The sequence below is a fragment of the Octopus sinensis genome, linkage group LG4 (assembly GCF_006345805.1).
Source record: "Octopus sinensis linkage group LG4, ASM634580v1, whole genome shotgun sequence".
NCBI classification, from domain to species: Eukaryota; Metazoa; Mollusca; class Cephalopoda; order Octopoda; family Octopodidae; genus Octopus; species Octopus sinensis.
In genome coordinates this window covers 98,403,894-98,422,433 of record NC_043000.1, presented here as the reverse complement: position 1 = coordinate 98,422,433, position 18,540 = coordinate 98,403,894, and the positions used below count along the sequence as shown (strand labels likewise).

Here is an 18,540-nt window from a genome sequence, read left to right as displayed (position 1 = left end):
TATGATTTTCCAAACATCACCTATTTATGGTATATTTCTAATAAACCTGTGACTGGTATGAAAACAGAGCAGATATTAGCAAGCAATCGTTCACGGGAAACTATTACTGTCTTGAACCTAAACCAATATATTCCGAAACAAACACAATGTACGTATCCCCCGTTGTATATTTCTATATATAGTAAATGCAATGATGTCTTGATGATAGACTTAGTTAATCGATACAAAGTTTGGAATCACTTTACTAAATATATCTGGAGTCGATACTAGTTGAATTCTTAAACTACACAGTTTTGCTCAAATGGCCCATCATACGAGCCCAGTCATATTATCAGCTCAGTTTATCTTTTGTTACCTTGGATACGGTCACATGACTATTAATGACTTTGTCTTGTATTCTTTAAGTAGGTTGTAGTAACACGCCAACGAGGATTTATGCACGGAGTGCTATTTTGAACATGTTGCTTAACCTTAGACCACCCCTGCCGTCTTAAAGGAAAGGATATGACACAGACATGAGAGTCAAAGTTATTCAAAGTGCTGTGTTAGCATCTGGAACGTCCTTGAATACAGTACCTGCTTGATCAGAGTAAAACCAGATGCTAACAATGGCAACATCTGAAATTGCCAGCAATTACAAGACGGTGTCAGAGTGGTATTTTCGAGATGAACACTCAGTACTGATGTGTCTAAAAAGGTGTAGAATATGTTGCAATTACACTCAGTCAGTTTTATGTACAGCTTTTCTCAAGTATAGTGCCTATGTGAAACAATAATTAGTTTGTAGATTACATAAAATTACTTGAAGAACTTTCACTTTTGTGATGTGGATTTCTAATCTTCTGATGTATATATATATATATACAAATCTTTAAATTATATCAAGTAGATGCGAACGTATCTGTGAGTTTCAGTAGCTCGCTTTACATGCTTTGAGGTCCCATCCCTCTGAGCGACAAATAACTTTTACTATTGCTTCAAGGTGACCTATCTACCCGTTGTTGCGTGGAAGATAAATATCATTTATTCTTTGAGTACCCTAATTGAGTTCACTCTATTGTAAGCAGACGACGTCTGCGGTTTCCGCTTCTCTTCTCACCATTAGCTTTGGATGGCACTGCCTTTTTTTTAAATTCGGCTTGCCTTAGTTTCAAATTGGTTTTGTCATTAAGTTATTTATTAGCCTATTATTTAGAAGATATAAATTGTTACATTAGTCACAATATGTTAATATTTTTAATATTACATATTATTATATATCAAGGAAAATATTTAGTTGCAAAGTCACCAACTGGTCACTGATGCCCTATTGCACTGTATGTTAGAGGAGTACAGCATCGGTGGGTATAGGAGGTAATGGAGCATGGTCGTTTGCAGTCAAGGAAAATTATTCATATCTCAACCAATATACTTTAGAGAAATAACAATGATGATGATGATGATGATGATGATGATGATGGTAATAATAGTAACAGCAATATAAGAGAATAAACATTGCAATACCACAAGATAGTTGGCATTAACGAAATTGAGATAACTAAGAAATCAGGAACTAGCCAGAAAGGTGAAGAGATTGTGGAAGACTAAGACGACAAGACTTTTTGTGGTAATTGGGGTGCTTCACACAAAAAACCCAAACTACCACCTAAGTGACTGAAGGATACTGGAAATGAGACACGTACCTACAAGAAAGTGTCATTCTGTATTCTATAAGAACATTTTTGAGATTTAAGGAGACTTGTTTTCACTAAACCTTACGGCAACATCCCAACTAATGCTAAATAACAGATACGAACAATAAAAGGTTCCACGTCATAAAAGAGCAATCACATTGGGTGATATGTGACGTCACTAACACACTCGAGGATTACCATGACACGTTATAAGTCAATAAAATAAAAATAAATGCGTCCATTTAAAGCCTAGCCAGGCTCATGGGCCCGGTTTCCCGGTTTCTATGGCGTATGTGTTCCCCAGCTGGACGGGACGCCAGTCCATCGCAGTAGTAGTAGTAGTAGTAGTAGTAGTAGTAGTAGTAGTAGTATAGAAATGAGGCAAAATCGCTAAAGAGTACAAGACGAGAATTAGAAAGGTGCTGGAAATAGAATTAAATCGAGAGAACATCATTAAATCTATAAATACAGGGGCTATGCCAGTATTGAAATATGCTACCGCTTTTTGAAATGGACAAAGGTCGAGCTGCAAACTTGGATAGGAGAACCAGAGACCTCTTTACAATGCACAATACATTCTATCTTATGCATTCCATCCAAATACCGAGCGACTCTACTAACCAAGAAGGGAAAGTGGTAGAAGATTACTAAACGCAAGAGACACTGTGGGTACTGCGATACAGAATCTAACAGGAGAAAAAGAATACGATTGGCAGCCAGTGACAAAAAAGTGACAGAAACAGAAATAGAATTCAAAGAGAAAAGGAAGAACAACAGAATAAACAAATGGAAAGAAATAGAACTGCAAGGCCAATTCACTCAGCAAACTGAGAATGTTGGAAATGAAGATTGCTCGTTCTGGTTGACAGAAACGAGGAATAGCAGCGTTAATTATTGTCGCTCAGGAACAAGCCCTTAGAACAAATCTAATCAAGGCAAAGATCAACAAAACTCAGTCAGACAGCAAATGTAGAATCTGCAGGAAAGGAGACGAGAGCTTCAATCACATTTTGAGTGAGTGCCGTATACTAGCACAAATGGAGTATAAATACAGAAATGAGCATGTATGCAAAGGAGACCATTTGGATGTTAGTAGAGTGTATGACTTCAAAACAACAGAAAAACGGTATGAACACCAAACAGAGGTTGTGACAGCAGATAAGAATTTCAAGATTTTCCGGGACCTCCCCATAAAGACTGACCATACTACAGAGGCAAGAAGAGCAGACATGATTACAGAGGACAAAATCAATAAATAGTGTAAGATCCTTATGGTAGCAAACTCGAAAATTCCTTTCAATTTAAATGGTGTGCTGTCTTGTATATATGAATGTATTTCACTACTGCCCTCCCTAGTTTCCCTTTCCAAACCTTAATTTATATCTAAACATATCTTAACTTTCGCGGTTTAGAGCGTTAAGCTGAATATACAAAATGTTTTGTCTGACGTTCTAAGGATTCCACCATAGTGAAGGAGTGAATATAATATATTATGAATATCCCACAGACGATTGAAATGAAACCGGTAAATGAATAAAGTATACATGTATATTTTACTATGTCGATACATTAAAGTTTTGATTCTGTTTGTATTCATTTGATTTTCTTTTACTGTTTTTTTTCTTTTTGCAATTAAGTATCCGTAATTTGTCGAATACAACATAATAAACTCACGTTCAACGGCAAACAGCAATTTGACTTAAAAAGCTTTCCAGATGTTCACTGAAGGCTCCAAAAAGATCACCATCATATTCTGTAGTAAAATACTCCTGCAATGCAAATATATCGAAAGCTTTCGTCAGAATACGTTTGTACAGTTTTGCCACTGGATTTCATATTGCGGCGTCAGGTTCATCATATACAGGTTAGTCACAACTTTTTAGATTTTACATTTTCTAGAAGTAAAGATTTTGTATATCTTTTTCTCATGCATAAAGAAAGAAAAGACAAGCAAAAATAAAGTAATTTGGTCTGGAATAGTTCTATCTTTCTATTTCAATTTTAAAGTAAATGAAGCTAAATCTAAATAAAACATAAATAATCGGAAGTAGTTTTAAGATTTTATTTTAATCTGCATGTATCGTGCATGACGATTGCATTTACGGAATATTTGTCTGTGTGTGTGTATGTGTGTGTGTGTGTGTGTGTGTGTGTGTGTATGTGTGTGTGCATGCGTGCGTGCGTGCGTGTGTGTGTGTGTGTGTGTGTGTGTGTGTGTGCGTGTGCGTGTGCATGTGAGTCTGTGTGTGTGTGTGTGTGTGATTCGAATCTAACAGAATAGAAAAAAAACTAAACTAATGCACAACTGAACTTTTTTAGGAAATTTCACAATAGTAAATGACACGAAGATTTCCTGTTTTGGTGCATATGGCGACTACACGGGAATTGTGAAAGAACAAACAGTTTATATTTTTAACGGTATGTATCTTTGTTATGAATTCATATTTTTTTAGAAATAAATGAGCGCAATAATACCGGTTCTTTTCGCAAGCATTCATGAAATGGGAACATTAATACAGTGAATTCTAGCATAAACCTCTTCAGCTCATTGTCTACATGAAAAACGTGATTGAGGAGAGAATCGAGGATTTAGTCCGACTTCTTGCAAAAGGGCAAATTCAAGTTAAGGCTCAAGAAGTAACAAATCATAGTCACTATTATCCCGAATAGTTCTTCATCTTCACTTTTATTGTTTGCGATCAGGGCTTCTAATCTTTTATCTCAATTATTTGATCTTATTTCGACTTGACACAAGCCTAGATTTATAGAAGAATGGAAATAAAATATGATATACATGGATTCTTATTAGTATATGACCGAAGGAATATGCCAATTACCAGAAATTGAAACGTGGTTGCCAACTGTACTCGCAGTAAATTTATCTTCCTGTGGTACAAGCATTTGAAGTATTCAACATTAGAACTAATTGGAATGAGTTAACAGAAATAATCTTCAAGAATGTTTCGAATTTTTATTTATTGCGTGAATCCTTTTGGTACAAATATGAAAGGAAGTGAATTCTTTCAAGGAAGATGTTTTATTTTATAGAAAGGAGACCGGGCAGACTGAAATCTATCAAAAATAAATGATAAAATTAATCGAAATTTTATAACTATGCTTGTATGATTAAAACATTTATATAGCACGTGGTTCTGAGTTCAATTTTATTGCGTGGTACATTGAACAAGTATCAACATTGGATCATCTATAAGCTCATGAATGAAACCAGAGAAGCAGCAGATTGTAAATATATAGCTGGAGAGATCTCGCAATTAATATATTACAGTCAGAGGGAAATATAGGAATCTCGGAGATTAACGAAGCTATCCATATTAACTAGAAAAGTCAACAGCAAGCATAATTTGAGCAACAGTTATTTAACACTAAACTTTGAGCATGGTGCAGTTTCTGCCTTAAATATAAGCGCCTGAAAACTACCTGCTTCATTATTTCTACTTTGGGCAGAACGAAGCTAGCTCGACCATCGTTTTCTCTTAATAAGGGATTTTAAAAAAACAAATATGGAAACTTAATTCAAAATTATAAAACATTGTTTTTGTTTTGCTATTACTTCTTGCTTTAATTTTTGCTCATCTCTCTCAAGGTTGCATTTTATCATATTTTTTTAATATTACATGTGTGAGTGCGTGTGTGTTTATCGGCATCAAATAGTGAAAAACTGATGCTCTATGCAAAAAGATTTTATGTGAATATTGGTATTTTATCAATTTCGAATGTCTTCTCCTGCATTCTAGATGACTTCGCTCTTAACCTTTCTCCGAAGGGGATAAAATAATCGACTGAGTAAAATTTGGAGGCGGCATTCAAACATGGCCGTAGTTCAATAACTGAAGCCCGTAAGATAAAAAGAAGAAGAAGAAGAAGGAGGAGGAGGAGGAGGGGAGGAGGAGGAGGAGGAGGAGGAGAAGAAGAAGAAGAAGAAGAAGAAGAAGAAGAAGGAGAAGAAGAAGAAGAAGAAGAAGAAGAAGAAGAAGAAGAAGAAGAAGAAGAAAAAGAAGAAGAAGAAAAAGAAGAAGAAGAAGAGTGCTAATCAATCTCAATCACGAATAGCCAACGAGAAACAACTTAAAAAGTGAAAAGAGATATATACCAAACAAGTGCAACGAACATCTGCTGAATTCGTGGGAAGAGGGTCGAAATCGTGACTACAATGTTGGTGCTTGTGAAAGTCTTACGCAAAAAGCGTACAAGCGCAGACACGTCAAGGTAGCGCAGAAACGTCACTGGCTACTATTGCCGGAAGTACGGATATGAGGTAACGGATGCTTGGTACCAACATACACCAGAAAAGGTAAAGGACGAAAAGAGGCATACAAAAATCCTCTGGGACTTTAACTTCCAGACAGACAAGATGTTAGAGCACCGAGGGCCGGGCATAGTAATCTTTGGCAGTGCTAGAAGATCAACATATTATCATGAACGAAAAAGAAAAGATCGATAAATATGGAAACCTGAGAATCGAGATCGCCAAGATGTGGCAGCTACGAGAGTCAAATATAATGGTTGTCCCTAGTGTCATCGGAGCATTGGGTTCAATACCACACAGCCTGAAAAAACATCTGGAAACTTTAGAAATACCCTACAATCCAGGTGTATTGCAAAACTCGGCATTACTTGGAACTGCACGCATATTGCATAAAGTACTGTCTTTCTGAGGTCCTTGCTGTGACTTGACAGACAATACAAACTCCAATAGACAAAATATCTTGAATTAACATCACGATATTGGATACTGAGCGGACTGCGTGTATATTTAACTTGAGAGCTTAATGGGATACCTGGCACAAAGTAAGGAAACCTTGCTAGTGACAGTTAGGAATGAGGGAGTATTGAAAGCAAAGAAAAAAAGGAAAACAAAGGAGGAAGTATCAAAAGGACATGAAGAAGAATTACGCAAGAAGGGACTACACAATCAATTCCATGCAGCCTCAACAGAAGTTGCTGGAAAAAATAGGTGAGATTGGCTGATGAAAAGAGCTCTAAAAAAAGAGACCGAGAGCACTATTCTGGTAACACAAGACTAAGCCTTGGCCACGAACTAGAGAGTGAACTTTAGTAATGAGCAAGTATCTCCGCTGTGCTGCATCTGCAACAGAGAGGATGAAACCATTGCCCATATCACGAACGAATACCTAGACTTGCTCAAAACCACTACAAGTTGCGTGACACGACCAGGTAGTGAAAGTGCAACATTGGAAATTGTGCGAAAAGTATGGGTTACAGAGGGGCAAGACGTGGTATGAGGACAAACAGCACAGAGTGGCTGAGTCGGAGTCAGTGCTATAGCATAACAGGGCGGGCCTTGTGGTGGTGGACAATGTGCACCACGTATGCTATATAATTGATTTTGCATGCCCCATTAACACAAGAATAGTCAAGAAGGAAGGCGAAAGGATAGCTAAATACAACCCTCTTAAGTACGAAATAGCCCGGCGATGAAAAATGTGAGATAGTGCCGTACGTTGCAAGTAGCAAACTCGCTACGCATGCAAGTAAGACTCCAGGAATTCCAACAAAACCTGTGATAAGGAACAAAGTAATAATAATAATAATAAAAGAAATTCATCTAAAGTATATGATACAAATATTCCTTTCTACTCTAGGCAGGAGATGGGGCAGTCGATTAGATCGATCCCAGTACGCAACTGGTACTTAATTTATCGACCTCGAAAGGATGGAAGGCAAAGTCGACCTCAGCGGAATTTGAACTCAGAACATAAAGACAGACGAAATAGTGCTAAGCATTTCGTCCGGCGTTCTGACGTTTCTGCCAGCTCGCCGCCTTATAAGATATAAATATTGCAATGAAAATTTTGATTTAAAATTTTTATCATCTTATATACAAAACAGAAAAAAATTTAGTTCTCGTGTTAAATTCTAATACCTACAATAGTATTTTTTACTATTTTCATTAAAGCCTAATTCAATATTTTCTCTCATTTGCAGCGAATGCATCTTCACTGAATGGAGTAGGAATAACAATGCACAGCTTTAACAATATAACGTTCACCTGTTTCTCAGAGAGTACATTTGCAGAAACTGCGTACCACTGGTATTTGAATGGTACTAAAACAATAGCAGGAATACTGAAAGAGATGCCTGGCAACCAAACATTTGGGTATCTTACTTTAACAAACTTGTCTAAAGATGCGTACGGTAAGATAACCTTTTCTTCATGCATATATAAACCCACACACACACATACACATACATCCAATCTCTCTACCTATCTATGAATTTCTCTATATATGTTAGTGCACGCGCTTGTGTGTGTGAATGTATATGTGTGTATATATGGTTAATGTATTTAAACGTACATGCATATACGTATATACATATTGTGGATTCACTGTCCCTTTCATCGAGGAGTATTCAAATGTTTGATAAACAGAATTGCAACTCGTGAAATCAATATGTTAGTCGCTGAATATTCCACAGATACGTCCACCCTTATCTCAGTCCCTAAACTAAATCATACTTGGAGAAAGAGAGAGAGAGTGTATGTGTGTGTGAGAAGTACGCACACACGCATATATATATATATATATATATATATATATATATATATATATATATAATATATATATAATATAATATAATATATATATATATAATATATATATATATATATATATATATATATATATATATATATATATATATACATATATATATTGTTGCCATCCTTTTTGTCTCGGGAGACAATGGAGTTGCGCATAAAATAGTCTAGCCCGGCTTTTACATTTCATGTCCTGATACATTTCCTGCTGTGGCTGTGTAGTCCTATCCTAGACAAACACTCCCTCTGGCAGGTACCGCAAATGTAGCGAAGACTGTTCCTGGCTGGTTGTAATGCCATAGTTTCTTGTTGACGTCTTCTCTTGTTTTTCCATTTCTCCTGTCTCTCTCTCTCTGTCACTCCTTTGTAGTCCCTCTTTTATGGTACGTCGCCAATCTCCACGGTTGCCGGCAACTGCTTCCCAACTGCTAATATTGATGTTGCAGGCCTTCATGTCCCTTTTGCAAACATCTTTGTAATGTAAGAACGGTCTACCCACAGACCTAGTACCCCTAGCAAGCTCTCCGTAGAGTATGTCCTTGGGGATTCTGCCATCTTTCATACGGCTATATATATATGTATATATATATATATATCTTACTAGATTACACATGACTCGTTGGGTTACCGGGAAATGTACAAAATGTCAAGTTTACCCATCGCACCCTGTATATGTGTGTGTGTGTGTGTCTTTGAAAAAATGAGTAAAAATGGCTCTTCTGATAATTTTTGCACTTTAATAACTAGATGTTTATAAGTTTAAATAAGGTGTCTCTGATGGGAGTTTCTCGTTTAAAAGCGGTCTTCAAACTGATAATTTAATTTATTCACTACTTAAGAATTGAATAAACTCTAAATTATCAGTGTAAAGGCCGCTTTTAAACGAGAATCTGTCAGCGTCACCGTTTGTAAACTTATAAACATTTAATTATTATTAAAGTGGAAAAATGATCAGAAAAGCCATTTCTATTCATTTTCAAATTATATAATTCTGTACCAAGGACTTTCTGTTGATTATACTAATGTGTGTGTGTGTATGTGTGGTGTGCGCGCGCGCACGTTATTGGAATTGGAAGGTCCAATACCTCACTGTTACCATGGTTTCAGTCTAGAATACAAATTTTCTGACCAGATATGAAAATTTAGGACACAATATGTCCACATTTCTCTTGTGCGAGTGTTTATGCGTATGTATGTGAGTGATTGAATGTACGTGCGTATGCCAGAATGCGTTGATCAAAATGCCTAGCGTCTTTACTTCTGCCTCTCTACGTTCTAAGTTCAAATTCCGCTGAACCCAACTTTTTTCCATTCATCTTTCGAGGTGGACAAAGCAAGTGCCACTCAAGGACTGTGGCCGATGAAATCGCTGTTACCCACTGTACTAAAATTTGCTGCCTTGTGCCAAAATCAGAAATAATTATTGGAACTTTTTCTACAAGAAAGTGGCTGATATCTAAAAGAGAAACAAATCTTATTGCTGATCGCAAAAGTTTAGAAAGCAGTTACGATAAATATTCTATGATATATAGATTTTATATACACATTTGAAGGGGAGGTGCGTGCATGTGTGTGTGTATGTGTGCGTGCGTGCACGCTTGTCTGCCTGCGCGTGTGTGTGTGCGTGCGTGTGTTTGTGTGTGGGGGGGGGGGTGCTGTAAGTTCCGCAATAATTCACCATAAATGTTCTCTTTTTTCTGGACTTTTGATTGTACATTCACATCTGCAACAGTGCCTAACTTTTGTTCCCTGTCCCACAGAACATATGTACGCCTACCTGTACGTATGTGCGTATGTACGTATGTGCGTATGTATGTATATATATTTGTATGTCCTGGATATGACTTTAAACTACATATGGTTGTGGGGCTCAGATTCGGATGTTCCAGAGTTTTGCGGAGTGTGGTACCACTTCTTAGCTACCATTATTGTTCCCAGGTCAACTCTGACCCAGAGTAGTAGCGCCTGTCAGTGTTCCAACCATGATTAACTATCATATTTGATAACATTCCATCTGGGTGCAGGAATGTAGAAATACCTTTGGTTGGTGTCAGGGAGGGTAGTAAAACCAAATGAACCCCTACAGTTGTCAGAGCATCCTTGTTGGCAAGGGAGAATTTGACGTAAAACCTGCAGATTACAGGTCATCTTGCATTTGTCTCTCACTAGTTGCTAATCACAGAGACACAGTATGATGCTTGTGTTGTACAAGAACTTATTACTATAATTCAATAAGGTACAGATGTCTCTTTATGGTGACCTCCTTTGTCATCCCATCTACTGAAAGTCCTGCTATTATAGAAGAATGGCGACGTATGCGGACCTAACCAGTTGGAATTGCACAGTAAATTACAACTTCAGTCGGTCACCTATGCTTTAAATCATGCAGATCTGCAACGGGACTGGGTAGTCATCTGAGAAGCCATGGACAGAAAATCAGGAATGCCATTCATAATGAGGCATCATAAGAAGACGGCAATCATCTGTAAAGATGCAGCAATCATCATATATTTATATATGTATGTGTGGCTTAGTAGATAAAGTATTCGGCTCCCGATAGTAAGTTCGTGAGTTCGATCCCGGCAGTGCGTTGTATCCTTAAGCAAGATACTTTATTTCACATTACTCCAGTTCACTCAAATGGCAAAAATGAGAAGCGACTCTATTTTAAAGGGTCGGCCTTGTCACATAAACAACTATTTCCCTAATCTGAGATGATTATATAACTGTAACTTTACTATATCTAAGACAAATGTTTTTTTAATTTACTTTTTTCACTTTTTATTTTACAGTTACGGTAACTTGCAGATGGCATTATAGACATTCCTTTGTTGATCAACGGAGCATAAGCGCGTCCTTATGGACCATTCCACAAGTTACTCTTAGTTCTCCTGGCGCATCGTCTTTATATTCAGTGGTGAAGTATAGCTGTATTTCTACTGTAAAAAATGCTGATGTTCACGTCGCTGTGGTACCCTTATCTTATAAAAATGTATCCTACAGTGTCAACAAGGGAAACTATGAAGGTATGGCAGTTTTTAAATAAATTTGACTTTTTATAACTCATGTTATCTGTCTATTAAGTTATCTGAGGCCCTCCATATATATATATATATATATATATGTGCATATGTATATGTAACATATGTGCATATGTATATGTAACATATATATCACCGTGACCACCGTGACTGACCAAGCTATCAGATGTTGCTACACATCGCTGGTCACAAAGCGCTTCGCATTGTTTTAGCCAAAACGAGCAGGCCAAGAGAAGAAAGAGTGAGAGAAAGTTGTGGCGAAAGTGTACAGTATGGTTCGCCACCGTCCCCTGGCGGAGCCTCGTGGAGCTTTGGGTGTTTTCGCTCAATAAACAGTCACAACGCCCGGTCTGGGAATCGAAACCGCGAGTCCTCTGCCCTAACCACCGGGCATTGCGCCTCCACTATATACATACATACATACATATATATATATATATATATATATATATATATATATATATATATATATATATATATATATATATATATATATATATATATATATATATTATATATATATATATATATATATATATATATATATATATATATATATATACCGGAGTAAGCACATAAATGTGAAGCAAGGTGGAGAAGAGAGTACTCAAATACCAGAGGTAGAGTAATATGCTTTATTTAAAAGCAGCAGAAATATAAGATGTTACTCCCGACGAACGGGAACGTAAAACTCTGAGTAACAGCTTTTGTTATATTTCTGCTGCTTAAATAAAGCATATATATATATATATATATATATATATATATTATATATATATATATATATATATATATATATATATATATATATATATGTGTGTGTGTGTGTGTGTTAGTGTGTGTTTGTCTGTGTGTATATGTATGTGTGCGTGTGTATGTGTTTGTATGTGTGTGTATATGTGTGTGTGTGTGTGTATGTATGTGTGCGTACATGCATGTGTATATTCTGCATGAAACTAACGGTCAAAAGACCTTGGTAAGTAAGCTTATACGATTTTACCCAGAATAATATAAGAAAAAATAGACAGCCAAATATATTCATTTCTTGAAAAGGAGAATACGAAAGTGTGGAAACATAAAATATGAATATATGAACCCTCTTGTTCCAAACTGAAACTAACTGTAAAAGAAAACCTAATAAGAAAATGAGAAAATCAAGATAAAACTTTATTATAATCGTATATTTAATGAAATGTGCGTGCATGAATGTATATCTGTGTGTGTAGAGAGGGGTGCATGCGTATGTGTGTGTGCGTGTACGTGTGTCTGTATGCGTGTGCTAGTGCATGTGTGTGTGTATGTGTAAACGTTTGTACTAAAATATAATAAAAGGATTTATTTAGAAAATCTTTGTTTCTATAACATATTTGAAACATATTTTTTCCTATGTCTATTATTTCATCAACAACTCTAAATAAATGTGTAAAATGAAACATAGAGAAAAATATAGGATTCGGCTCAGCGGTTAGAGCGTCGGGCTCACAATCATGAGTTAGTGAATTTGATTCCCGGACTAGGCTGTGTGTTGTTTTCTTGAGTAAGACACTTTATTTCACGTTGCTCCAGTTCACTCAGCTGTAGAAATGAGTTATGACGTCACTGGTGCCAAGCTATATTAGCCTTGCTTTTCCTTGGATAACATCGGTAACGTCGAGAGAGGAGGCTGGTATGCATAGGCCACTGCTGGTCTTCCATAAACAGCTTTTCCGGACTTGTGCTTCGAAGGGTAACTTTCTAGGTGCAATCCATGACCGAAGGAGGTATTCATCCTATTACAAGTTGAAGATAGACCATATGGCTCACGTAAAAAGAAAACATGATTGTCTTAACTCATCTTCATAGAACTGCTTTCCTACCTGATCCTGAAAATCATTCTTTCTCTTCTTTCTACCACCATTTATTTTTTTTCCCTTACTTCTCTCATTCCTTTTTCTGATAAAGGACTAACATCTGAAATGTTAAAGATACTTCCTTCCTTTCAAACGTTATACTAATAACATGACACACAAATACACACTCACACACAAACAGCTATGCATATATATATACACAGAGAAAGAGAGGAAGAGGGACAGACTGACAGACGTAGATAGATAGATAGGTACATCCTTGTAAATATATACTTATACCGATATGTGCGTATATATGTATATATATATATATATAATATATATATATATATGTATATATATATATATATATATATATATATATATATATATATATAATATATATATATATATATATGTATATACATTTGTGGGGGGGTGCAAGTCACAGGAGAAGACACTACTTGAAACCTTTGGTGATTTGGTCTTGCCTGCTTTCAAGTAAAGAATAACCGGTAATTATGAACTATCCGAGAGTCTTTCATAATAATAATAATAATATTAATACATAATATATTCACCAAGACTAACGAGTATATACAACATACAGAAAATAGCACTACTAGGCATCGCACCCTTCTTACGTAAAACACTTTCAATACAGTAAAAATAAGAGCATCACAGTAACCCAGAGTACATATCCAAGGAACACAGAGCTGCGCTCGGTAATGCAGTGAAAGCATGTGATAAAAATTAGGCTCGCGAGGAAAGATTACAAAAGAGCAAATGTGGAAAAGGAGACTTCAAAATAGATATGTAAGTAGAATAGAAACCTGGAAATTGAACAAGCTGCAAGATGGAATTCTTCCCCCGAGAAAAGATATTTAGTCAAAGAGAAAGGATCTGGGACAACAAAGATAGTGATGCAATACTGCTTAGTAAGTAAACCTAAAATAAAGGCTTATAGAAAACGGATGTTAACACTTTGAGTAAAAAAGTGTACGTTTAAAGTGCCTGAGCAGATTCTAGTATGCCAGGCTAATGCTATTAGGAAAAGAAAGTGGATGACAGAATTGGAGATGGAAGAGATCAGATCACAAGAGTAATAGAAAATATAGACCAGTTCAAACCAAATACGAACCTAAAGTGAAAAATAGTAACAGCACTACCGTTCAAGAAGGGACAACTAGCACCAGCAATTTAACGAGTTAAGTGAAGTAGATCAGAAAATTTTAGATGAGTTGCCGGAAGCAGTGAAGAAAGAAAAACATCGCAAGCATTAAAAGGTACCATCAGAGTGAAGCGGCTAGATATGACTAGGAAAGTAGATTTCGCTATCAATACGATAGAAACTAAAAATATAGGTGACACTAACTTAATTATATTTGCAGGAGGGATAGTGGTTACCAGAGATTAGCTACTCTTCAAGAAAAGATTAGAAAAGGGCAACTGTAGAAAAGGAGGTTACAAGATGAAGTGAAGGTTTTAAGATCAGATCTGAGCAGAATAGGAGCCTGGAAACTGAACAAGTTAGAAAAAAAAACAAGATTAAATCTTCTATTCAGAAAAGATACTTAGTCAAAAAGAAAATATTTGGGATAGTCACGGAACAGTTGAAACAGTGTATCATAGCAGTAGCAGGTATGCTTTCAAGATATCAGAAAAAATATATCTGTATCAACAGAATAGATTATTTGAGACAGACCAGAGTAGATTTTATAACCAAATAAATAGTGGGAAAGAATGTACTGATGAGGAGAAGCTTTAATGCAGAAGGAGACTGACAGTTCTGGAGTAATGTTTGGGATAAGCCAGTCAATCATAATGGAGATGCAGTGCAGTATGGTTAACGAAAATAAGGCAAGAAGCAATCATTGAGAAGCAGCCAGATCTCAGACTAACTAGTGTATTAATGGGTAAAGGGTTAGGAAAAATGCCGAATTTGAAAGGCCCCGGATTACATATGCTATATAGTTGATTTTGCAATCCACTTTGACTCACGAATAGTCAAGAAGGAAGGCGAAAAGATACAACCCTCTTGAGTACGAAATAGCCCGGCTATGGAAAATGAAGAATGTAAAGATAGTGCCAATTATTGTTGGGTCCTTAGGAACAGTATCAGAAGGCATCATGAGGAATAGAAAAGAAATTGAAATAGAGTGCTGAGTAGAACTGTTACAAAAGGTTTGCCTCTTTTACACGGGAAGAATAATCAGGAAAGTATTAGATAGCTAAACAGAACGAATAGCATATTGCCGTAGGCTGCTGGTAGTAATCCCGCTACGCATGCAAAACCCCAGGAGCTCCAACAAAACCTGTGAAAAAGAGAAAATAATAATAATAGTGTATTTTACATGTGTGACAGAATACTAAAGTTTTAGCACCATTATTTCAGTGCCAACCTATACATATAAATACGGCCGCGACTATAGTAATTAACAATCAGCTTTATTTAATTTTAATTTAACTATTCCTCTGGAACTAGTTTTTCATGTTTCTTTCTTTAATATATATTTATTTTTAATTACATTCCATAGGACATTTCATAATTTGGAATGACACGAAGATTTTCTGTTTTGCCAATTATAATGGTCAGCGTGGAATCATCCAAGAAAGAGTGGTTCTCGTACGTCCAGGTTAGTACTTTAACACAAATTTACACTTTTTAAGAAGCAAAAGACACATCGAAACAAATTCGGAACAATAATAATTGTAATTCTTTCCTATATATGTACAATACCAATATTTACCATTCTTCTTAGAACATTCTTCTATATTTTCTCACATTTTCAGTAAATGCATCTTTACTGGACGGAGTGGGCGTAATAATGCACAGCTTTAGCAACATAACGTTTTCCTGCTTCACAAATCGGACATCGCTCAACAACACATATAAATGGTATTTGAATGGTAACCCCATAACAACAGGGATCTCTGAAAGAACACTTGGCAACAAAGTATATGGCTATCTTACTTCAACAAACTTAAACCAAAATGCGACAGGTTTGATACATTTTTCTCAGTGAATATATGTGTGAGTGTTTGTGTGTGTGTAAAAACATCAATAAGAATGGAGTATATCGCATATATAAACATATATATATTATATATATATATATATATATATATATATATATATATATATATATATGCATGTATATATATATATATATATATATATATATATAATATATATATATATATGCATGTATATATATATAATATATATATATATATATATTATATATATATATATATATATATATATGCATGTATGCATGTATATGTGTACACATATACATATATGTATGTATATAGATATATATATTATATATACATTATGAGGATACTTAAACCTCTTATAGGGATAGTTTTATCCAAGATACCCTGGTTTAATATATTATAATTGAAAGAGATATAATAAATAAATATATTGTAAAACATCAAATATTATTACGCTTGAAAATGGAGAGATTCAGAGGTACAAATTAATTCATAAATTATTTAACATTGCCTACAATTGTTTCACTTCACACACAATTTAAATTACCAAACAAAAGTAATAATATAAGTTTGCATTTTGAGTAGTCTGGGTGTAAGATCTACAGAGTAAAACGGACATTATTGAGTTTACATTTTGATCAACTGAAATACTCCAAGTGCCTATGCAGATCTTGCAGCCAGACTACTCAAAATGCAAGTTTATATTATTATATATGTTTTGTAATTTAAATTAAAGGCGAAATGAAACAATCGTAAGCAATGTCAAATAATTAATAAATTAATTTATATCCATTGAATCTCTCTATTTTCAACCTTAATAATATTTTGTACATATATAACATTGACAGCAACAGAGAATATCACATCTTTATTTAAGGATTACATCATACAAATCCAGCAAGCGTAAGCATTTTTAGATATAGTAAAAGGCACAAAATACTAATCAATCCATACTGAATCGATTATAAAATTCACAATGTTTTCAATGCAACGCATAGCAGCTTGAATCCATATAGAACTGACGTAAATGTTATAATACATGGGAGGTAACGCACACAAACTGAGTGTTAGAGGCTAAGAAAAGTCAATTTAATATTTAAACTTATGATGACAACAATGGTCAACGAAAGTATTAAAATACGAAGAGAAAAGGGCTATCTCAGTACATTTAGTTACTTGGCTATTTAGATATGCTAAAAATAAACTAGTAAAACGTATTTAGAAAACTTACATTTATCAAATTACCGGAAAAATATGATGTATTTCTTGTAAGTGATCCTTTAGTTCATTTATCATACCGGAGACATTAATGTGGATGTTAATTCTATTTCGATTCAATGTAGTTAAGCAAATTCGCTTAACCACTACGAGCTTATAAGATATCTGCCTGATTTTATTAATCTCTATTACCCGATATTTTATAAACAAACATATATACATACACGCACACATACACACGCACACACGCATACACACACACACACACACGCATACATATATATATATATATATATATATATATATATATATATATACAATGACACCCCGGTCACACGCTATATCCGCTCTACCAGTCATTCCCTACAACACCTGTCTGTGTTCGGATTGTCTCTACACAGGGGTCCCCGGACTCCCGCCTTCGCCGTGAACGGGGATTAATCCTCTCCCTTCGCTCTTTTGCGCCACATGGGCTCAACTTCCTTATCTCTTCATCTGACGCCTACTTCCTTTCTTCACTCCTACCCACTTCTCTTCTACTCCCCTCTCTTCCTCTGATATCTACTTCCTCTCTTCACTCCTACCACCGTTCTTCATTGATACCACCTGCACCAACACTACACCCCACCAACACGACTCTCACATACCCCACACCCATCCACACACACACACATTCTCACATACACATATATGTGTGTGTATACATACATACATGCATACATACATACATACATACATACATACATACATACATACATACATACATACATACATACACATGTTAAGTTGAACAAACATTTGATTGATATCAGTTGTGTAAAATGACAGTATAATACATGCAACATATGTTCAGTAGCATTGTAACTCATTCGCAACTGTTGTATTACGAAATCCAAATCACAAGCAGTTCAACAGCCATTCTATACTATCGTAGAAAAAAGTCGTCCGCCGATATTTTGCTATCGGTAGTTCAGAATAGCTGTTGGAGAGGCTGGTGGGTTTGGATTGCGTAATACACTAATTGCGAATAAATTGCTGTACGATAGAAACATTTGTTGGATGTATTCAAGTATCATTGTCCATTTAGCCCCAATTAGCAAGGTTTTCTATGAACTATTTACATACTATTGTTTATAGTTTTATTTACTCGAGATTCAACGTTCCTAAAACAAATTATTTGACAATTATTTGCATAA

The 18,540-nt window shown here is 35.5% G+C and overlaps 1 protein-coding gene across 1 annotated transcript in view; it reads left to right on the top strand.

Annotated features, from left to right (window-relative positions):
- The first annotated feature begins 3,407 nt into the window (after positions 1-3,407).
- The window catches only part of LOC115210917, a 68,041-nt gene continuing 52,908 nt past the window's right edge, over positions 3,408-18,540 (top strand). The window contains exons 1-6 of the mRNA XM_029779701.2: positions 3,408-3,537; positions 3,993-4,091; positions 7,641-7,850; positions 11,046-11,279; positions 15,661-15,759; positions 15,917-16,126. Of these exons, the coding sequence (XP_029635561.1) occupies positions 7,676-7,850; positions 11,046-11,279; positions 15,661-15,759; positions 15,917-16,126 (718 nt within the window). The 5' untranslated portion in view covers positions 3,408-3,537; positions 3,993-4,091; positions 7,641-7,675. The remainder of the gene's footprint in view (positions 3,538-3,992; positions 4,092-7,640; positions 7,851-11,045; positions 11,280-15,660; positions 15,760-15,916; positions 16,127-18,540) is intronic.